General features: G+C 51.9%; 2 protein-coding genes across 2 annotated transcripts in view; one reads left to right on the top strand and one right to left on the bottom strand.

Annotated features, from left to right (window-relative positions):
* Mulk (acylglycerol kinase-like protein Mulk) overlaps positions 1–23,725 on the top strand; it is a 95,600-nt gene that overhangs the window by 21,121 nt on the left and 50,754 nt on the right. The window lies entirely within an intron of this gene.
* On the bottom strand, positions 15,972–18,749 carry LOC143433311 (uncharacterized). Its single transcript, XM_076910609.1, has 4 exons — positions 18,025–18,749; positions 17,882–17,963; positions 17,303–17,681; positions 15,972–16,327 (listed from the first exon to the last, which is right to left on the bottom strand). The coding sequence occupies exons 1-4, from the start codon at positions 18,408–18,410 to the stop codon at positions 15,972–15,974; spliced, it is 1,203 nt and encodes a 400-aa protein (XP_076766724.1). The 5' UTR covers positions 18,411–18,749.

Genomic DNA, 23,725 nt, shown 5'->3' with positions numbered 1-23,725 from the left:
CGTCGCCTCTCGATCCGCCCTGGTGTCAAACGGATACCAGAAGCGAATAATAACGCTGGTTCGAACTCGAGCTTGCTCGAGGGAACAGGATTGTTTACCACTATTAAAACGTTTCGCACTATATAGTGGAATGATCGATGCGTGCTCCACGATGCGATCAGAGATCGACCACCGAGCAGCTCTGGCAAACGGAACGGCGTACGCATGCACGAGCACGTTCCATGGCTAATGGCGGGCATACGCGCTCGTGCATCCGTGTGGCAAGTAATTGAGTCAGCCATTGCGAAGCGTGAAATGCTCAATCGTAAGTAAATTACAAGGTCTGACTTATTGAATAACACACTGCATAAATGTAATGAATAATTATTAGGCAATTATGCCTGTTGCGCGGAACAGCCGGAGGGGTTTTCTAGCTTCGCCACCGCGTTTCCTCAGGATCTCGCGTCCGGCCGTGGTAAACCCTGCGCTCGAAACGATCCCTGGCCAAAATCCTCCCGTTCTCCTCGAACTATCTTTGCCCAGGCTAATCTCGAATCGCTCGTGGCGACGTTCGAACACCGCGCGCTGCTCCGATAAACGGAGATAAACGCGTTTGCACGAGCCTAGTACAAATAAGCAATACGTCCGATTAGAAGCGAAGTTATCTTCGATCGGCATTCCGACTCCTCTGCCACGGGCACCGGTGCGCCGGTTGCACCTGTGCATCGGGTGATCCAGGTGACACGGTCCGACCCGTTTTCTGACGGTGCCCACCTACGTCGGCGGTACCACGTGTCACGCTTCCCGCAGGAAGTGACGTCACCGTGTCACGGAGCTCGATGGAATGCGCAGCCGTGATAGCACGTCCCCGAGTTCTCCGACGATCGTGCCGTCTTTGATAATCGAAGCGATCGATACCACGGGGAACGCGCCTAGATTTCGTTTCTTCGTAGCTGCGCGAACTTCGAGGAGATGCGAGTTTCGTGAAAAATCGATCGACGATCTCGTTCGCGGTTACTGTTTTCGCGGTTTCTTTTTTTTTTTCATTCGCGACTGACGATATTAATTTTTGAAACGAGAGGTTACTATTTTTATCGATTGTTTTAAGCTGAGACGGCAAAGGGGATGATCGCACAGGTATCACGTGTTGCACCGGCCGACAGAAGAGGAAGCACCCTTCCTGCCATCTCCTGGAAAACACTCGTAACCGGGCGAGTTCCGTGACGGTTGAAAATCAATGAGCCCGACGAAGTAGCGGACTGGGAAATTTATACGGTTCCACTTTTATGAGCAAATGCGGAGAATATGATTAAATCAGAAACAGGATCTTTATGGAAAAAAAAGAGCGAATCAGACGATCTACGATCGTATCCGCTACCTGTGAGGTAATGACTATTCAAGGTATCGCGTTCGCGTTCCTACGCAACGAACGAGACCCCGAACGTTTTACCAACCAGGAGTGTTCGCGAAACGACGAGGATTTTCCAAGCTCGCGGCGGAAAAGCGGACGTTTCGCCGCGATGTTTCACGGGTACGTTGGCCGCGGATCAAGACTTCAAACGATGGAATTCACGGGGTCGAAAGATCGGTACGGAAGGATCCCACGGATCCGCAGGACGACACTGGCCTTGCAACTTCTTCGCGCAAGACACGTCGAAAAAGAAATCGGCCGGGGACTGCATAAAGAATGCAATTAAGCGAATCGTGTATTGTAATTAACGGCCATTCTCTTCTTCCGACGGATTCCCTCCTCGTCAGGTGCGTGCAAACGTGCTCAGCTGAGTGGACGTAATCCGTTCTCCACCACCACCACCACCGTCGCTTCTCTTCCCCCTCGTTTCTTTCTTCTTCTTCGCTTCTTCCAGTTGGGCTGCATTGCGTACGTTTGTCCCACTCTTCTTTTTCTTCCTGCTTTTTTACCCACCCCCTCCTCCATCTTCTTCCCCTGTCGTACACCTTCCTCGATTAGCCTCTCGAATTAGCGGCTACCGCACGAACGTGACGAACAAATTAACAAATCGAACGGGACGCGACAATGCGCTCGAAATTTCCGTGATTATCGGCCGTTCCTCGTTTCACCAGCGCGGTAATTGATCGCGGGAAACAATTATCGCGTCGTATCCTTTCTCGCCGCGGCGGATTCGTTCCCTGGCCACGGAAAATCGAGCTGTTAATAGATATTTTAATAAACGCGATAGAAAGGTCTGCGAGCCGCGATTAGCGTATTAATAATTAATTTATTATAACGTAAATCAACCCAATTACAGACTCCATTCACGTCTACTGCACTTCCGCCGCGGTCTGAGTCACTCGTTTACATAAACACCCACCCTAATGCCTGTGAACTTCTTCGCATTAAGCGCGCCATTCTTTCCCGATTAAACATTCCGGGCATTCGGCGAACTCCGTCGAACGGACGTGGAAGCAGGCGTACACGTACGTCTTCTCGGGGTATCCTGAGCTCGGGCAGGTTCGATCCTGCAGGTGAGTAATCGACTAGGACGGCCGCCAATCAGTACGAGGCTGAACGGGGCGAAAGTTGATTCGTGCCGGTCGCAAATTCAATTAAAAGTTGCGGTTATTAGGTTGGACAATGAGTCCCACGAGCCTCTCCTCTCGAAGAAACGTTCCGGTCCCAGGGTGGGATCGAAGGAGAGGGAGAACATCGCGCGCGGACGGCGCTCAGGGGTAGATAAAAAAGGACGAAACGTAAAACTAATGGGGTCCTTGCTGATTCCGCTCGGCTGCCACCTTGATTAAGCTGCTCGCGACGCTTCGAGAAAATATAATGACTTCTTTGCTCTGCAAACGCCGCTACCCTCGCTGGGAGGCTAGAGCTTCGTCTCACATTGTCCCTCCCTCTTCCTCGCTCTCTTCTCGTCCGCGTTTCTCCACCTTCCCCGTCTCGAGCAACCCTCTTACATAGCCCATAGATAAGTCGACGTCTGATATCAAAGATTAATTAACGGTAGATGCGTGTGCACGCCGGACAGAGGCGAAGAGGGAGGCAGGGGAAGGTACGTTCGCGTTTAACAACAGTCACGCGTCAAAGCGATCGCGCCACGCTGGAAATGTGTAAGTGCAACCCGGTTGGTAACCGTCTATCGTGGCATCGCATTAGCCGCGTTATCGCGGACGTTAAATCGACGCAGCCCATTAAAATTGAACAAACAACCGGCTACGGGATCCGTAATTAACGCAGACGAGGTATTAGCCCTGATTATGCATGCGTATTACGACGCAGGAGCCTCGGACGGTGCGGTGCGTTCAATGCTGAAGGTCCTTCTCAGGCTTTTTTTATCACCGTCGAGCCACTTCTTCTGCTTCGATCCGTCTCAGGAATTGAACTCGCACCTACCACCCACCACCCACGAACATCTACGAGTCTCTGTAGCGCAACGATCGTTACCAACTTTCCCATCGCTCGACGCGGATCGTGAAATCGTAAAGGTTCGATCGAACGTTAACGATTCCCTTGCATACCGCCGGAGGCTGAGCAACCGCGGTCGCCGTAATCGATTCTGAAAAGTGGCTGCCGGTCGATTCGTGGATCACGAAAATCGGGTGGCGCATCAATCATCTGGAAGTATACGGGGCCTGGCGGTACCCCGGCCGACTTATTATGATAATCGAAGGCCTTAATTAAGAGCTTACGGTATAAAGGTCGCCGTATAAAATGCGGCAGCCGGTACAATGGTCCACGGGCGAGAAACGCGGCCCGGGAGAGTGAACAGCGAGCTCTCTCTCGAGCGAGCGAGCCCGAATTGCTCGTGGCCCCCAATCACCGCCGAGTCCCGGGGGCCGAGATTAAGGGAATAAATATCCAGGCCCGATAATTGTGTTGGTAGTTTCAGTAACTAATGATCTAAAAGTCGTTAGCACCGCGGCCCGATCGTGAAGGGTGTTACGAGCCTTCTACTTTCGCTCTAGGTGGCGACCGAGCCGAATGAAACTACGACCTCGCCTACCTTCCCGCCACGACGCACGACCAATCCCACGTTTGCACGATGGTAATTCACGATCGGGTACTGCGGCGGCCACGGCGAATTGGAGGAAACGAAATCGAGATGTATCGCCCTGGAGCCTTGCCCCGTGTGATCAGCAGGAGTCGATTTCATTCCGTCTTTGGAGCGCCACTGACTTGGGCGAACCTTTCCTCAACTATTTCGTTCTACTTATGTAGATTTTTAGACAATTTTTAATTCGTTCCCTATCGACGGATAGAATAGCTTGCCTGCGAAATTTCATGGAAACCATCATTCACAGTAGCGCGCGATCGTTTAACACATTCCACGGGCGATACACAATTCAACAGCAGCTCCCAGGCACGCGGAGAAGCTATTCAAAGAAGGTCGACGTCCTGCTGGGCCAAGGATCTAGCACCGAAAGCTCGCGAAGCACCATCGTTGGACGCGTTCCTCCGGCTCGCGTTGCATAAAGGCCCTGTCGTCCGATTATATACACGCGGATATATGCAGAACCAGTCCAGCGTTATTTATCGGCCCGCGTTCGCCGCGCGGATACTCGCGTATCGAGCGCGCGTCCTCCTCCCCGTGATCGAGGATCAAGAGGTTACCACCGGACATCCCGGCGCAGTCGGCGGCTTGACACACCTCCCTCCCGCCCGCTCGTGTGTCGATATTTCTCTACCTCGAAAACACTCGATTCGAGGCAGGAACAATGCGCTCCTCCGCCAGCAGCCTCCCGCTCTTTTTCACGCTACCTCGCCTCCACCACGGTGGAAAACGAATGGACGCGGACTACGGTCACGCACCCGGAGTGCGTACCTCGCGTCGATCCTCGAGGGCGCAGAAACGCGAGTGCCCGGCACTCTCGATCGATTCTGCGGATAGCGTGTTCCCTTGACTATAAACTGTGCCTGACCTAGGATCTCTGTCGAGGGAACAAGTAGCGATGCCTGGACCTCGAAGCGTCTTCGTTCTCGTCTCTCAACCGTTTATCGTCGAGATGTCGACGGTGGTACGGAAAATTTCAGACGAGCCATCGAGGCTTCTACGTTGTCGAGGTGTTAACGCGAAATCGTGTCGCAGGCACGCGAAAGTGGTACAAACCAGCCGTGAGGCGATAAGAAACTGTACTCGTAACCCGTCTAATCCCCGGGACCGATCGATTTCGCCGTGTGGAACCGGCGGAGAAACGCCGGAAATCTTATCAGCCGCGAGCCGACACGTTCCTCCGGAGATCATCCATTAGATTCGATCGGCCATACGCTCGCTCGTATCCGTAGCAGATCTAATGCACACGTGCTCCCCACGTCCAGGAGGATCGTGGCGTGGCGCGGCGCGGTGAATGGGAAGGCGGGCGACGACAGGTGGGCCAGTCTCTTGATAAATGAAGTGAGAACTCGCGGCTACTTATCCGTCGATGCATCAAATCTGTCCGGGGCGAACGGATCGCCGGTATTAAAAGTGCATCGATGATGTACGCTTTGTCCCGGGTGCCAGTTCGCCGCGCGGCAGAAACGCCCGGGATAAATATGTCTCGCTGGGACCAGGCGCGACGACGCGCCGCGCTCTGACGTTTATCTTGCGCTGCTTGCCTTTTTTATTGGGACACGCTCGCGGTTTACGGGACGGAGCTCACGAGCGGAGAGCGTTGGACGAGCGTGCTCGGTTTGCACCGGCTGCAACGCGCGATGCGTGGAAACCCTTCTGGGACTTTCTAACGCGCGCCGCGTATCGTGCCCGTAACGGATCCTTGCCACCTCGGTGCGCGTGTAATTAGAATTTTTAAACGGTCGTACAGCGCGCTCTTAATTAAGTTTTCTTCGAGACACCCATAGAGGGGACCATAAATTCGAACGGTAATAAAAATTTGTTACCAATGCTGTTATTAAAAAAATCGGGACGGCAGTAAAGTCGACGGGACTTGGAATATAAAGCACCGGGGGCGGATGAAGTCGTCGAAAGTAGTAAATTAACCGGAACGATTTGAACGTAGTTCTGGATCCAGCCAGCAGGAATTTTTTAACTCCCCCTTCAACTCTAAATCTTAGCATCTGCTCGCCCAATAATTATCCCAAGGTGTCGGTAAACATTCCTCTCATTACGCCCGGGCGAAAACGTGTCTTCTAGCCCGGTGGATCGTCTTATGTAATATATTGCTAATATTTTGTGCTCGCGCGAGAGATTATCGGACGTATCGGCTCATGTCCGCGGTACGTAACGACCCGCGCGCGCGAACGGATATAACGAGGAGCCCTCGAGGAGTCCTGACGAGGAGGCAGCCGCTCGCCTTCCGGGACAGCGCGCGCCTCGGATCCTGGCCCGAAAACCGACTGGCCGCCGCGTAAACAGGGGTAAAAAGAACGAGCCGTGGAAAGGTGGAACGAAGAGGGACAGAGAGTGGGAACGTAGCCGACGCGCTGGCTGCGTAAATTATCTCCACGGTGTGTATTTATCCGGAGATTTACAAGCGGGCAGCGCGCGTTTGATTTACACGCCCGTAGCCCCGGTGAAACGGCTAAAAGGGTTCTCCGCCGGGTGAAATATGCAACAGGATGCGCCCGGGACCCTTCGACTGCATCCACCGGAATCGTCCACCGATGGGTAGCTCGGCTCTCGTGCGATTTCGCGAGCGCACCTGCGCTCCTCTGCCCTCGACGCGCGAGTCGAGCCTGCGCCTACTTTTCGACCTCGCACGCCTCCCCTTGTAATTTCGTTGCGCTTAGAGCACGACCATTTCCACGGTCTTCGTTCGAAAATTTGCACGTTGCGCTATGCAAAATATCGCTGCGGATATCACTAATCTTCCTAATGACCGTCGATGATCGACGATCGATCCGACGATCTCCAAGTGGGCGTGCACCCAGTCGAACCAAGGCCCAGAGGGAGGGGTGCAAAGCGAGAGTACCGCGGGAACACCAGTAAACGACGGTCGTTCGTACATCGCCGGGCTATGAATCGTCCGAGCGTGAGATCGTAAAGTCCTCCTTATCATCGTCTGCATCTTAATGCAGGCTACATACGTTACGTACTGCTCCGTCTCTTCGTTGTACACGACTACGTGCGCGCGTCTGGTTACCTGCCAACAACAAGTCAGAGAGGGAGAGAGAAGAAGGTAGGGAAAGGGAGTACTGTACGTTATGATGTTTCACGGGGCGGTAGAAAGGACGCTAGAAGAGGCGCGGAAGAGAGAGAGACGCGAGAGAAACAGTCCATATGCAGAGCCAGCAAGGCTGGGGCACAGGTGTCCGACGCCTCAAACAACATCTTTATACCCCTTTCTTAACCCTAACCAGCTCGCAAGCGCAAAGCCTTAATATATATCCCCGCGTGCGCGTAGCTACGTGCACGTCGCGCGCGTTTCACGTGTTACTCGTAGTTGCCTCGAGCTGCTTCCTGAAACCATCGAGGATCGAGGGAGTGCTGGGAGCTCCGTGGACCTTCCTGCGATCCACCAATGGTAAATGGAATGGAATTTATCGTTTTCAATGAAGCGACTTGCGAGAGTTAAGTGTGAGCTGAGGAGCGTCTGACCAGGGAGGATGATTCTACTTGCTCGAAGGCTCCTCGCTGGAAGACTTCGACGTAGACAGCGATGTAGGACAATTAAAAGATTATTATACTCCGCGGCACATTTTTCGTGGAAGATAGAACAGACATTGCTCGCAGAAAACAAATTCTCGCTGAGACGCATGCAGGTCAGACTTCGCGGAATCCCTCGCTTTCCCTTTCGACTTCCTCGGCGGGCAGTTCGCAAATCTCTAATGAAAGCTCGGGGCACGATCCTCGGGATCGTCCAACATTCCGAGTGGCCCCAGTTCCCCGGAACGATCCGTTCAACGGTCGATCGACGGCGTTCCGCGCCGCTTTACCCCGAACTGGCCGCGTCTCTCGTATCGTACTATCCGAGCGGCGTTCCACGACTGGTCGAAAAAAAGTTTCGCTCGTCATCGTCGCGCGTACCCCGACGAGACGACGATAGCGCATTCAAATAAAGGCGAGGCTGGGCGGCGAGGCGCTCTCGTAGCTGGTGACAAGGCCCTGACGCTGGGCCCTTTTGATGTCGCCGCCACGGTCGGCATCTGATTAGCATCCTCCGCCTCCTCCTCCGCCGCCACTCTGGCTACCACCCCCGTCGCTCTCCGCAAACTCTTGCCTCCCAGCCTTCTTCCTCCAGGCTGGCTCCTCGAGAGGGAACGGGCGAGGGAATAAAAGTCGCGCAGGCGGTGAACGGTCGTTGAGAGGAACGAGAGAGGACGAGAGAAACGAGGAGGATCCAGAGTCGCGGGACGTCGGAGGCTGGACCGTTGACTGAGCCTCGTCCGTCCATCTCTAACTCGTCTCTAACCTTGCGGAGGAAGAGGAGAAATCAGTCGGTGGACGCTCGCCGCTGAGTTATTCCCGCGCGGCGGCCGCTCTCCTTCTCCGTTGCCCCCCGTAGCCGCGCGGCGACATCATTTAAATGACCCTTTGCGGAGCGTCCGCGGGTTTTTAGTCCCTCATCTGAGCGGCGAGGCAACGGCCCTCGCGCTACCACGGGAATACGAGAGGAGGATACTAGAGACTCAGCTGGTATGCGACCGAATACCGGCATACTAAGCAGCCCCGGTGTTTCCCCGGCGTTTCGGGATTCTACGCCGCGCGCGATGGGGTTCGATGCTCGTCCGCTAAAAGTGGATCACGCGGAAACACCGCGAGAGTACTCGGCTACGAGAAGCTAGACCCTGTTTACAGTTCGTTCCCTTGACTCGATCGTTCCCCCGGAGGCTCGCTCGGCAGACTTTACACGCGGTACAACGACACTCGTTGCACCCAGGAATGACATCGCATTCCAAGCGTGTGGACGCGGCCGCGCGGAGGCACACAGAGGAAACGGGGCGACGGGGAGGGGTTCGAATGCGCATTTAGCAAGGATCTTCGGTAATTGTCATTTCTGACCAGCCAGACATACCTACTCCGCGCAGTAGAGGCCCGCTTCTCCTTATAATAATATGCGACCGTGGCGGTGCGGTGTCTTTTCTGTGCGCGCCGGCCACGAGAACGAAGAGGCTTCCAGTCGACGGTCCGGTCGCCTAATAAAACGATCGTCGATTATCGTGCAATTATGCCGTCTCATTAATCCACCAGCAATTATGTCCTCCCCCTCCCCGTGCACCCTGTCAACCACAGCAGCGGGGCCTCTCCTCTACCTTACGCGCCACCATTTATCCCGCCTTGGTCTACTCCTCTTTGTCGCCGTCCCTTTTCGTGCGTTCCCTCCCGCGGAGGTAGCCCGGCCAGGTCCTTATCCGCCGTTTCATAACTTATGAACGTTGACAAGCGCACGCTGCAATGTTGGGACGAGTCCCCGTCACTGCCGGGCAATTACACCCTACTTGGAACCCGAGTTGCCGCCGCGAGGCAACCGACACGCGGCATCCGCCGAACTTTTCGGTGCGTTCCTTTTTTCGAGAACGCCCGCTCGTTCCTTCTTGCTCTGTCGCTCGAGGAAGGATGGGGTGAGCCTAGACACCAGCGTCCACCTCCTTGATCGAGCGTGGATTTTTCGAGCGACATTTTTCTTTCTATAATAATTTCGCAAGCCTTCGAGGAAGGTACGAGGAGCCCCCACGGGGAATGGTATTGAAACTTCAAAAGGTTCGCGGTGATTCTCACTGGATATATTCGCTTATCTTCGCGTTCGGATCTCGGGCGCACGAAGCAAGCCCGAAAATCGAAAGAAACGCGAGAAAGTCGCCGCCAGCGTGCGTCGACCGGCCTCGACAAATCGTCAGTCCACTTAAGAGTCGCGACTGTGGGAGGAGACAGAGGAGAGACAGAGGAGAGACACCGGCGGAGACGGGAGGATCTCTCGCGATCAGAAGAACCGAGCAGGGTGGCTTCGAGGGGGAGGAGAGGAGAGGAATAAAGGATCAGCGGGGGCCGCTGCGACTCTGGCTGGGATGATTGAAAAAAATATCCGGCAGGACGTCGGAGTCGGCCGTGACGAGGTTTCGCTCCGAGGCATCGGCCGGTAGCGGAATAACGTCGGTTTCCTCTTGGCGGCGCTTTTGCCACGATGTAGATTTGTTTGCATTTAAAAATCAAATCGACCGCGGTACGTCTTGCCTTTTCCCCGTTTCCCTCCTTGCCCCCGTCCTTTTCTTCCTCCTCTCCTCCTTACCATTCCCGTAGCTCCTCGCGCAGCACAGAGGGCCGAACAGGAGCTCGCGGCACCGCGCGCCGGTTCTCTCTTCTTTTCTCGGTAGGATCGTCGATGCTGCCGCGGGAAGGTTGGTATGCATGGATCCAGGCGGTGAACATAGCTTCCTCCGGTTCTCTCGCGGTGTCTCGCTCCTTTCTCTGTCCGCGGCTTCAGCTTCGGCTCGCCTCTCGGTCGGGGACAATGCACGCCAGTTTTTGCGTCGTTTGCTTCCAGCGAACCCGCCAGGAGACGATGGATCTGCTTGGACTCCGGCTACCATCTCGTTTTCTTCCTCCCTCTTCTTCCTCCCGTTCTTTCTTCCACCTTCTCTTTTCACCTCCGCCTTTTTCTTCTCCCCCGTCTTGTTCTCTGCCTTTCTTTCTTCTTCTGCACACTCCGTCCCCTCCCCTCTACTCTTCTTCTTCGTCTCTTTCTCTTTATTCTGCTTCTTTTTTTTTTTCTTTTTCATTCACGTTTCCCTCGTCCTCCTCCGTCCTTCTCGTACCGCCTGCGTCCGTCTCGTCCGCTCTTCGACCCACCCTCGCCGTACAATGAAACCGAAAATCTTCTCCGGCACCCGGAGAATGCGGCGCATGATTACCTACATCGAACCAGCCAGGCGGACTCGCAACAAGGACCAGCGGAACGGACGATTCCCTCGCGGACTGTCCGTTCAAGGAGACGATCGATCGACGAGATCGTCGTGAGACGGCCGCCTCCACTTCTGCGCGCGTTAGGTGTTTCAATGCCCGATATGTAAACGAGGAGGACCGTTCTCCTCGCGAGGAATTTGTCGCTGAGGCTTCAGCTTCCAGGAATATTTTACGCTCGAATATAAGCTCCTTACTACTCCTGTAACGCTAGATGCTAACAATTCTTCAACGCAACTTTCTTCCAGGTCTACGAGGTACATGCTCGTCGAATCGAATCCATCCGGAATTAAGTCGGATTACGTAGCTGAACTGTTGGAGATGAAACGAGTCGCGAACAGATATATTAAGGCTGTCAGTCGAGACGGAAGGCTACACGATCGGGGACCGGCGAACAGAGAAGGCGGACGCGAAACGAGACCACGAAAACCTTCGCTTCATTCACCGGGAGACGTCGACGCCGCGACGGAGCACGCGACTGGTCTTCCTGTCTCGTGGCCGTGAACCGTTAACGTCCAGGGAGCACGATGACCGGCCGCATCCTGTCTAGGATCGTTCATCGATGCCTCGAGACACTCGGCTGGGAAAAACCGTTCGTTATCCGCGGCACAGAATGTCGTACGATCCTCTTCCACGGAATGATATCTTCTTCTTCTCGAGAAGAAGGCCTTCTGTTCCCGTCGATTCCCAGCGACAGCCAATGGACTTCGCGTCGGACGGTTGAGAAGGTAAACGCGCGTACGTAATGCAGGTTCGATCGCGATCGATCAATCGGTTGCGCAACCAGCAGTAACGTGACGCGATTCAGATTCGGAAACGCTATGCTCCAATTAATTTTCTCACGAGACGCTGGAAACAGGACGGAAAGAAAGGAGACAGCCGTGGTGGTTTTTCGCGGCGCGAGCGCGATCTATAATTGGCCACGAGATAAAGTCGACGAAATCGCCGGCAAAAATCCACCGCGGCGGGATTTGAAATTCATATCTTCCGGCTGCGCGAGAGGGTGCGTCGCACGCGCATCCGTCATCTTTTTCTGCCGGCCAGGAGAGCGCATAATTGCGGTGCTGCATAAACCGCGTCCTCCTTGGGTCGGTCGTGTCCGGGTCGATGCCACTGACCGACCAGATCGAAGAAATCTTTATCACGGTGGTTATCACGGCGACAAGACGCGGCTGAACATCTCCTCCTCGATTTGCACCGATCTCAACGAAGATACCGCTCGTTCGCCACTTTATGGCCAGTTCCTGGTGGTATCCAGGATTTTTGAAACGGTAAGAAACGTAGGAAAAAGAGAGTAATTGAATCGTCGGCATTGACGAAAGATTTACAATAAAAGCAATTATTGTAACGGAAAATAGTGGCAATTAAGACAGAAGTAGATTCTATGCCCTGAAAGTCAATCATCGGAGCAATCGACCTCCTTTTACTCTTGCTAAACGTAACCTACTCTAAAGTGTCCAACTAATTTTCAACGAAGATTAATCCGTACGGAGAGTCCCACCAAACGTCACCAATGATTATTGATGATCATTCGTTCACCCTCTCGCTTGGCATTCTAATGTTATTTAACGAGCGATACTGTTCACCTGTAACGATTTAAACGAGCGCGTAACGCTACGCAAAGACTGCCGAGGATTGTTATAATTAACGATGATTAATAATAACACCAAGTAGGCCCCCCAGTTTGATCTTAATTGCAATTAATTTCTAATTCACCTGTTTACTTGCAGCGGTACGTGAATCTGCCCCACCAGCCGTACCCGCGCTCTCTCGCGATCCCCCTTAACCCCGCCGCCTGGCTGTTTCATTTATGAATTAAATAAGCGTTAACTTTAGACGATGTTAACGATTAGAATCAGGGGTCGCGCTAATTAAAGGCGCAGCCGTCAGGTCGCTTCGCGTATAATTCCCGCGTATATTTCCCGCAAAATAAGACGTAAAGTGACGTAGCTTGTCTGCATTACTGGAATAATTATCTCGACGGAACGCGCGGACTGCCCCGAGTTATAAAACATCCGATTTCTTACGAAATATGATTTAATGAAAATTTAGCGGAACTAAATACCGGAAGATTGTTTAAAAAACCATCGAGAGGGACCTCGAACAGGCGAGTATTAATACCCGTTCGATAACAAATCGACACTGATATAGTTCCACCTACCTGTAATCTAATAATCCCCGACAACCTCGAAATTGCCGTGAAAGAGGAGCATCACGACGTGGACAGGAAATTGATATAATGGAATAATTTCTTTAATGTAATAATAGAATCGTGTTGAAAGAAGAAAACGACGCGGGAGACGGGAGAGGGTTGGGGAGGGTGCGGGGACGAAGGAGTCGGTGAAGCTCGTAGCCCCGATTTCGGCTTAGCGGGTCGTCGATTAACCAGAAGAGGCGATGAAAGAGTTCGATGAAATAATGACGGGACCAGCTCGATAAATAGTACGCCTCTGCTGGTCCCACGGGGCGGTAGTGAAGGAGGCAGGTGGAGAGGGGCTCGATCGGGGGCCCTACGGGGCCCGCGTTAATGCCAGCCGAGGGAAGACAGCTATCAAAAGCCCGTATTTAAATATTATCAGTGAAATTACAGTGCTCACTGCTCGCGAGGGCTGCTCGGTCATTACCGACTGGCAATTCGGCCTCTTTAATCGCCGTTGTCAATACTAATCGACATCGTCGTTATTTAATATTCCTCCGTCTGTATCCCCGCTTCTCGCGGGAGCCAACAGGGCCACCCTTTCCTCTTCGCCGCGCGGCGGAACGCGGTGAAACCTTCGCGGAACAAATGCTTCCAACAATGAAATTTAATTAACAGCAATTATCAAATAGCGTTGCTACCCCGTGTGCTCCGCATCGACGTTAAAACGCGTATTAACGTTAATTTTCTTCGATCTGATAACCGAGGGAATAAGTAGAGAAAGCTAGCGGTCTGAACAAAAACTAGACTATCAATTACAGAACAGCGACTGCTACCGGTTGAACCCGCCGTTCAGAATATTCATACCCGGAATGCAAACTACACGGAATCAAGGAGAATCTGGTTCATTTTCTAGCTGAATATACGCCTATCGTTAGAACGATCTTCAGCCGGCGTCGTGGAGAAGAAGCGCATTGTCTAAAATCTACAACTGTACACTCGCGTTACGCTTCTTCTCCTCGTGACGTATGGAAGCATCGGGATATTACACGGGGTACCCAAACGCGGCGCAGATTAGGTGTTTCGCCGGTTAGCGGTGTTTTCAGCGTGGCAGCCGCGTAACAACGCGGCGAGTCGCAATTAGGAATCGTCTACGGTGAAATAGTATCGACGGTGGTTATCTGCGCGGGGTCCTCGTTAGCATAGCGAATTAGCGGCGAATAGAGCAGCCGCGAAGGAGGGCGAGCATATAGGCGAAGGAAGGAAAAGAAGAAAAGAAGAAAAAAAGAAAAAAAGAGGGAAAAAGAAGAGGGGTAGAGCAGGGGTAGGAGACGCGGCGGTGGCGGTGGAGACGGTGAAATAATTAAAGCTCTACGATCGTTATCGAAATAATTAGAAGTTGGCGTGACTCTGCATAAGGCCGCGTGTATATGCGCCGTCTGAATTGTCAGATCGTAAGATTCCGGCGTGGCGGGCATAATTAGGCGAGAAATATGAACGCGAAATCAGCGTGTATTTTGAATGGCGAACCGCGCGAGGAAACGATGTGTCAAAATCCAGCCGGGGATATTTTTCCACGACCGCGGCAAATCGCGAATCGCAACGCTTCCTTAGACGGCCGTGAGTCAGCCCCGACGCGCTTTCGACTTCGTTTCGTTTTGCGCAATCCGCCGCGGCCGGAGTTCGCCGTATGGAACCGTGAAGGCGTTTGGGAGGAAGCATTGCGAAAATCTGACGCACGCTGGTTATCGAGAAGCAACGATGGAACCGATCATCGAACGAAAATTATCGGGGCTCGTCCGAATTCCGCAAGTTTGGACGCCGCGAATTCGCGGGCAGAGGCGGAAGAAGAACGCAGGTAGGAAGCGACACGTCCGGCGGCATTGTCAAAGGACTCGACCAGGGAGGCTCGCGAATCACAGATGCAATCAGATAAAAGGACGGTTCTTCTTGGATTACCGTACGCGAGCCCCCGCTGCGTCCACGCACCTTAAACTACCATTCTCACGTGCGGCGACACAACCGTGCTCGAGATACGGTTGAGACCGACCAACGGATCGGGTCTTCCTCCGTTATCAGGATCAAATTATATAATACACCCTCGACGAGGATTCCTTGGACGCGAGGTCCTCGTTAAACGCACAATTTGTTCGATTAAATCGATGCTGACCAGAAACGTTAAGCGTCTCTGGTAATTGCACAAGCCCTACTGACCTGGCTAACGCGGACGCGTGACGCGCCGTCCACTAGCGGTTGAATCTACTGCCGTCGTTTCTCACTGGACGGCCGCGCGTTTCTTCTGGGTCTACCACTGACTGAGAAACATTTTCTTTCCAAGCTGTTTCTGGGCCGTACCAAGATATTAAATGTTACTTGGTACAAAAAGAAATGAAAAATGAAATACATTGAGAAACAGTGTGTTTGGAAAATGAAATCGTTTCCTGGCGCTCCTTCGTTCGAATCAGAAGAACATGTCACAGCGAGAGAGTACCAGAAAACAATCATCCACGTAGGCGAGATTAAACAATCACTCCCGCAGACTCATCGCGAGCGAATTCGATCACGTTCCACCGATACCGAGCAACCACTATGATTACGCGAGCCACCTCGATGACGAACCTAGGTCCGTGCTAGCTTCGAGGTAGGCTGCGTACGAAGCCAATCCGAACCGAGCCGGACCAGGCTGGAATTAATCGAACTTTTGTTCCGCGGCAGAGTGCTTATTAAGGCTGATTCTTTATCGAGCTTCTATACGCATGCAAACACGAACCAAATACGGATCGCGCGCGGTATGTAGTGATTAAGGAGAAAAAGACGGCGTATTGAAGCCTCCATTAGACGCAGACGTGATCGACGGGTAGCTTACAACTCAATGGGATATCGTATTTTTCCGTAACGCTGATGAAATCGTTGCGATCGATGTGTCTCGAAGCGAGATTCGATTCCCGTGAATAAACGTTTCCATCGTTGGGGAAGAATATTATTTATATCGGACGAGGAATACTCGACGAGCGTTCCACGACGAAATATATTGTACACTTTGCAGGTCTTTCGTTTCATCGACTCGTGGCATTCGAATCGTACAAGCTGTCCGACTTGGAACAGAAGAACACGATCTGCGTGACAGAGTTCGAGAATGATCGATCGATTTTCATCCTCGAAGAGGTCCCGCATTTGTGTGCCCTCAACTGGTACCGTTCCCCGTATTGTCGACCGCAGAAATCGCACTTGTACGGCTTCTCGCCGATGTGCCCGTAAATGTGCTTGGCGAGCTTCGTCTTGACGCTGAACCTCGACTTGCAGAGGTCGCACTCGAACCGTTTCACGCCTGTGTGACGATACCTGTGCACCTTCAGACCCCAGGACCTCCTGTAGCATTTCCCGCAGTCCTCGCATTTGTACGGTCTCACTCCTGCGAACAAAACACGTCGATCGTCATCGAAATTTGTCGATCGTTTCCTTAAAGCTCTGTCTCTACTCGTAACGAGTGACGTTCTATCTATCGAAAAACTCTCGCCAAGCACGACACGACCATAATCTTCGCCCCAGATACTTGATGGTTATGCATCCCAAGTGGGATCTCGCTTTCTAATACGATCTTTACCAAACACAACGAACGACTCTCGAGACTCTGGTCGAAGTTAGTTGCAACGCTTACGGAGCATGGTTTATACCCGGAAACCTGCGGCGTGATTTCCTTAATTGACCACCGTTCCACTTGTCAGTGGTCGTAAAAATGAAACAAAGAGTTGAGGATAGAAGTAGGATAGAATAAATAATAATAGGAACGAGCTGGGCTCTTTAAAGCGATCATCCTCTGGCCCATTATATTCCAGCGTTTACAACCGAAACGTTACCGGCGTTTAAATACGCGCGTACACGGAGCACCGTGAAAACCTCTCGTGACGAGAAAGGGTTAATTGGTAGCGGGCGTAACACCCGCTGGCCCGCGGCTAGGATCCTTGATTTTCTAATTAATACGACCACTCCCCGTCCGGTTAAACGCCGTAGCGTACAACGCGCGCTTATCTCCGGCGATTTTTATATCTCAATACCGGCCTCGAATTCATATGAGAACGCAAAATGGCCACGGCGGAGGAAGTCGGCGCGGTTTTCGTGCGGAGAGGCAGTTTCACCCGCGCCGCGCGACGCTGCTTCCTTCCGCACTTATACCCGCGCGTTACGTGCTTGTGAGAATATTCACATTGCCTCTGTCTGGCTACCTTGTCCTCGTTGGCTTCCTGTCGTACCCGGTATGGTACTCCATCGATCCTGAGACCAACCGTTGCGAGTTACCACAATTCGAATTGGAACTCGCAATTCTGATCTACTGTTATCTATCTATCCGCAGTCTACGTTTCTCCTTCTTCCTCCACCTTGGTCTTACCGTAGTGCGAGAGAATGTGATGTTTCAAAGCGCCCTTCAAGTGAAAACGGTGCTTGCAGATGTCGCACTCGAACCGTCTGACAGCAGTATGCGTCAACTTGTGCGTCTTCAACACGGAGGACCGTTTGAATTTCGCGGGGCAAAGGTCGCACTCGAACGGCGAGTCCGCTGTGTGAACGATCATGTGCGCCCTGAGGCTGCTCGGGCGCAGGAACCTCTTCTTGCAGATCGAGCACTCGAACGGCTTCACGTTCGTGTGCATCAGCTTGTGGTCGCGCAGCGACTGTCGATGCAGCAGCTTCTTCTTGCACACGCCGCACTCGAACGGCCTGCGAACCGAGTGCGCCTCTACCTGGTGCGTCCTCAGCTGATCTCTCTGCTGGGATTCGAACCGGATAATTCATTACGTTCCGCTGAAAAACTAGCGTCGATCTCGTTCGACTGTCCTCCGCTTTTATACAGAATATCGGATAAATTGTACCACGATCAACAAGAAGGTGATTACTCGCTTCCTTATCGGTCGCTCTACGGTTTACCATCCTACATTAATCGCGGGAGAATGTGGACGTACGAGCATACCTGAAACCGTAGGCCGCAGTGCCTGCACACGAACGTCTGCCTCGTCTCGTGGAGTCGAAGATGATCCTTCAGGGCCGACGATCTTTAAATAAAAACAGTTTACGGTAACCAGAAATAATAGTGGAGTTACCGATTCGCGTTACCGTGAGAATTGCCTCCCGCAAAGACCGCACTGGAACAATTTTCCATGGCTGTGACCCACCATGTGCGTTTTGAACTCCGTCTCGTCAGAGAACTCTATTCTACAGACGCTGCAGATCAACCGGTTTCCGCTAGTCAGCGCCTTTATGTACTCCTCGAAATTTACATACCCCTTCAAGGTAATCCCTCTCTCAACCAACGAGAAGTTTTCCCCCATTTTCTCGTCGCGTTCATTTCGCGGTTCTCGCGTCTTCGTACCAGGCTCGAGCACACGGGGAATATCGATCAGCAACTCGTCGTCAGCCGAGAAGCTCTCGATCTCGTCCAGCACCTCGGTCTTGATTTTCACCTGCGCGAGGTGGGAAACGTCTGATACGGTGATTTTCATATCGCACGCACGGTCTCGCTCGGCGTAATCGCGCGCACCGATCTTCCCCGGTTTCGTGGACGTTGCATATGCAGGATATTAGATAATTTCGCGGCGCGTTTCCGCGAGAAATGGCGGGGTGCACCCCCCTCGTCCCCGGACTTCGCGAAAGGAGGAGCCGCGCGCGATGAGCGCATTAACGACTCGACGAAGGGGTTACGTAAAACTGCTGAAACGAAAGGGAGGAAAGGAAAAAGGAACGGGAGGCGAGCGGGAGGAGGGAGCGTAAAAACGCTAGCTTTTATGTAATCAATTATGCAATTAGTAGATCGCGAACAGATATCGCGACGAAATAATAAGGCGGCCGTTGATTGGAAAGATATTCTACCGGGCTGTTTTTATACCTGATTGCGCGCTATCATAACCTCCTAATCGGAGGCGGGCTTTCTTTTCAAGTTGCCCAACAACCTACTTCTTTGCACCGCTTGCAACGCTTCTGCGTGTCTATTATCTCCACCTCGACGTCGATCTCGGTTGCCACGATATCGATGCGAGGCCGATCGTTGTCCCCTCGAGTGTGCTCGCTCTCGTCCGACATCGCGCGTCCATGAGCGAGGAGAATGAAATTAGTCGGGAGATGAAAGTGGTTGGCACGCGAGAAACAACGAAGCGACGAGGAATGACTCGCGACCAACTTATTCGCGTACATTTCACCGGGATGAAACGGACTTAAATCTTGGATCGCGTACCGTAAAGCTTGCGACATTAACTCGTCCGTTTTTTCCGCGACGCTAAAGATACGATTCCGAGAAAAGCCAATAAAAGTTTTTCTCTCGATTAGTCACCGCTTTGCCTTCAATAGTTTACGCAAACACAGGCGCGGCAACGCGATCGACAGAAATCTAAAAAATATTTTCCGTCGATCTCTCGTTGGCCTAGAAGACGAGATCGATGCGCGTCCGACGACGAAATCGGTACTCCTGCATCGAGAGGAGAGAGAGGAGAGGAATGAACGGGAAGGTTGCAGAATCCATTGGTATCCTTGCTGAGCTGCAAGTTCGAACGCAACAAAATCGGGCATGCGCATCGTTTAAATCGTAGTCTGGGATCTGTGTTCGATAGGCGGGCATCGATGTTTGTTTTCTAACGTAATCGCGACGGCTGGCTTAATTAGACGATCAACGATCCCGGGGAATCGCGTGTAAAGTATTTGTATCCCTTAATTACGAGACTTGTTAGGGGGGGGACGGCGGCGCTCGGATACTTTATTGCCCCGTAAAAGGCAAATAAAATCTACAATGAGACGTAACTATGCTGAAAATCGAGGAAGTTTAAGCTAATACAAGCACATAATTAGCGTGCAGTGACGTGGCCGACGAGTTTCAGTGTACTAATCAGAGCGCTGCGAAAGATGCATAACGCAGCCGAGTTACACGTACGCCCGCGCAGTGTGCGTGCGCTCGCCTCGAGTGTGCGCGTGTGTCTGTGTGCTTAGCCAAAAGTGCGCAGCAGTCGCTCGTCTGTAAACTCATAAATGGTTATCTCGATATTCGTGAAACGATCTAGACCAGACGAACAAGCTAATTAATTAGAATATAACACAAAAGTATAGAAATTCAATTGCTCGCTCGATGGAATATAGCGGTTCCGTGAGGCTCTTCCCTCGTCACTCGATCATACATTTGAATATCCTTATCCTAATTATTCTAATTCGCGAATAGAAAGGCTCGCATTCATTATCCGACATAATAATGGATCGAGCGTGGAGCAGGAACGCGTAGAGTTTAAATGATCGCGCGCTGCAATAATAATATATTTTGCGAGTGTATTACAATTTTCCTCGACGCTTTATCTGCTCGTAATCTTATTCAAACATACGTTTAGAGTTTATCTATCGTAGATTGTACGAGGATAAAATCATTAAATGATAGCCGAGCGCGGGCAGGGGGTTCACCGAATTTTAAACTAATCATCGTCTTTACGATCAACGATCTTATCGGGTCTTATTAATCCCAGGAGGTTCGTTAGTTAACCCTTCCTGGGTAATCTCCGTTTCAGAACACGGAACAGCGTCGTTACGCTAAAATCAACGATGAAGATGAGATCTCGCGTGAATGTTGGAAACGAACGGGCGAAGATCTCTAGCCGGGCCCCACTTCAAGGACTGATCCGATCGGCATTATTCCCCGTAAGTACAGAAACTCCTTTACAAACAACGAACGATGGCGGGCAAAAAATCGGCGAACGGATTTCAATCGGGCACCGAACAAGCCACGCGGTTCTTCCATCGTAACGTCCCCACCAAACCCGGCATTCTCGACCACCATCGACGCCACCGTGGAACGAGAATTTCAGTGGAAACTCCTTAGCAGCGATCAGACGCGCGCGGCACGATTTCCAAGTGCCTTGAACCCGCCGTGATCGCCGCGAAACGGCGAAAGAAAATCGGCGGGGAAGGGAGGGGGGGTAAAAAAAAGAGGAAGAGACAGGGGAGGGCGCCGTGAGAAACGTGGCCTGAAATTTCGAGCCCCCGCAGGCTATGCAAACGTCGCGTTTTCCTCGCGAAATATTCCTTCCTCATGTAATATTAAAAAGGGATCGGTTAATTGTGATTCCCGGGGGCTTCTTAATTAGGGAAATTCAGATTCCCAGCTTTTGATTTGTTCCCCATTCAAACCGCTAGCTATACGGGTTTGTGTAATTAGACAATGTTGCTTCCTTCTTCCCGCACGAAACAATCCTCCATCATCCGAAAGAGAATATATTCCGCAGCCCATCAAAATTCGATTAAAACATCGCCGATGCGATGCCTCGGTTTTACATCGAAAGTAAACCAAAGCACCGGCACTCGCCTCGATCCGATCTCACCCTCTGCCCGCGTCGTTTCGACCGGTCAGCGTCCGTCCGTCCCCCTTTTATTTCCCCTCCGCGCGATCGGCGTGTTGCGAAAAAAGAAATCGCGGAGCCGCGTCGCTGGAAATAAATCCGCGACACGCAGCGTGGTCCCAGCTGATGCATGATTTCATGGAATCGCTACGAGGGCCAGCAACGCGGTCACCCGCTCGCGCGAGCACGCGTGTGGGAAACTCGCCGGATGCATTATGTATTTATTGCTTTACTTACTTAGTTGGGAATTACTTTTGCCAGCGTAATGACTTTCAGGCAAGCACGCTATCTTAGGAATGCAATAGGCCTGATTTATCGGCCCCGTCGTCGTTTTTCTCGGGCCAGTTTGTCGTTATCGGGTGTACTTGTCCAGGCAGTAGCGTCCGTCTGTCCGTCGCACCACGTCCACCACCGGTTCAGACTCTGTCCGGTGACCTCGAAACGTCGATGAAGAACGATCCCGCTCCTTCGCCAGCTACCACGATCCCCGAGAAAATCTCGCTCGAACAACCGGGGATTCCTCTAGATGGTGAACAGGGTTATCGTCGGTTGTGTCTCCTCTCTTCTCGTCGAATTAACGCGTCGAGGTGCACCGCGATACGGCGCAAGGTTGTCGATCCATTAATCGTTCGAGCGACAATTCGAAGGAAGAACAATCGGGGAATTGAACAGAAGGAACGAATCTGGCATCAACGAACTAATTATCGCGAGGATATGATCGTTCGATGTCTGGAGTGCTTGCAGCGAGACGACGGCCGTGGAACACGGGCCAGTGAATCGCGTTAAACGAGGAATCGCACATATTTTTTCCCTCCTTTTCATGCAATAATTTCGCTAATTGCCTTCGAGATAGACCAAGGCGGATGAGCATGTGAGTAACGCAATAAATATTCGTGATTAATTAACGATGCCAGATGCGTGGATGCCGTTTTAGAGAGGTGAACGGAGAGAGAGGGAGAGAGAGAAAGAGAGGAGGAGAGAGGGACAGAATGGCAGGCGAGAGAAATGGGAGAAAAAAACGGAAAAAAGTATAAAACGAAGAAACGGCCCCTAACGTTGGGAGGCAGTTTTAATTGGAGGTATCGTATCGTTTCTCGGTTTTACACTTCGGACAGCCTACACTTTTGTAGCCACGCGTCCATATCTCGCCGATTATCTGTCTGCTTATATCTGTGGTAAGAACGATAATTTGTCGGGAATATTTATCCCTTCCTGTTTCTAGCTGTTCACGTACGGAAAAACGACTCCCAACGCAGCGGGTAGCTTTATCTAACATTAGTTTAAACGCGCACGCGGAAACTCTTTTTCCCTTTTTATTTATATATACATCGATTTTTTTTAATACGTTACTTGCAACAGATACACAAGTTTGTTGACCAACGATTGGGTAGGCGTATCGATAACACCGAGCAACAAATTGACGCCTCGTGCTCTCGAATGGAGAAGAAAAAATCATGAAATCAAATTGGAATATGTGTATAAAATAAACGTTCTTATCGCGCGAAAGAAACTGCGATTTATACAAAAACCTTTAACGGCCGTTATCGTTCGGTCTTATCGCGAATTCGTGTAAAGATTTGCAAACACACGGTTTGAATACCATATTCATATCGCGGTGTATGCTACGTGCGCGCATGCACGAAGATACCCTTTCGATTTTTATGGTCGTACGCTCCACTATTTATCGAGCGACGCCTTGGGACTGTTATCGCTAAATTTAGTCAATGCAACGCAAACTGATATTAATCCCAACTCGTAACTCGTCGCTGTAAAAAATCGCAAGAACAACCCTCGACGAGGTAACCCCGAACTCCCCTCCGTTCTAGAGCTAGTCGAACGCTTGGGAACGAACGATGCCTAGATCGTTCAGCTAGATCTCGTCCGATGAAAAACAACGTTAATGCACGTAGGCAGATACAGGTACGTGGAACGGACACAGAGACAGCCACGCAAGCATCCGGCGAGAGATCCGCGCGCGGAATTTCCCTGGCGGCGCCGATAAATCAGCCGAGGCTGCCCGCTTAACGACAATGGGAGCCGAGAAAACTGTTCCGCGCCATGACAGGCTGTGTCATTACTGCGTTACTTATAAGCTCGTTCGCGGCCACGTCGGCCGCATACGAATGAGAGCCAAGCGGTCCACGAGAGACACGTCGATTACAAAACCGTCGCGTATGAAAAAAGCATCCGTGGCCCCTGCTGGCACGTCGCGTATGCGACGATACGGGAGCACCGCGACTATTAATTGCCCATTAACATGCACGTTGAATATTGATCGATCGATCGCCGATCGGTACCAGTTTCTTTTCGCATTTCATAGATACTGTCTTGTTCCGATCTTGTTTTATATCGAGGCTGACCGTTTCGATGGATAGCTTTAATTGTTGCGTGAAAGGTGGAACGGGGAATGGTTTAAGTGGGGTGGCACCGGAGGCCTCTGTTGCGCGACT

Source organism: Xylocopa sonorina, chromosome 2, assembly GCF_050948175.1.
Source record: "Xylocopa sonorina isolate GNS202 chromosome 2, iyXylSono1_principal, whole genome shotgun sequence".
Taxonomy (NCBI): domain Eukaryota; kingdom Metazoa; phylum Arthropoda; class Insecta; order Hymenoptera; family Apidae; genus Xylocopa; species Xylocopa sonorina.
The sequence above is the reverse complement of the archived record's forward strand: the minus strand, read 5'-3'. Positions and strand labels throughout refer to the sequence as shown.

Bases quoted from the DNA above. Each gene is read 5' to 3' on its own strand.
- LOC143433311 (XM_076910609.1), bottom strand. From the start codon at position 18,410: ATGAAAATCACCGTATCAGACGTTTCCCACCTCGCGCAGGTGAAAATC. The intron at 17,964-18,024 runs GTAACGCGAATC...TTTTATTTAAAG, and splicing joins TGCGGGAGGCAATTCTCACG to ATCGTCGGCCCTGAAGGATC. The intron at 16,328-17,302 runs GTAAGACCAAGG...TTTTGTTCGCAG, and splicing joins TCACATTCTCTCGCACTACG to GAGTGAGACCGTACAAATGC.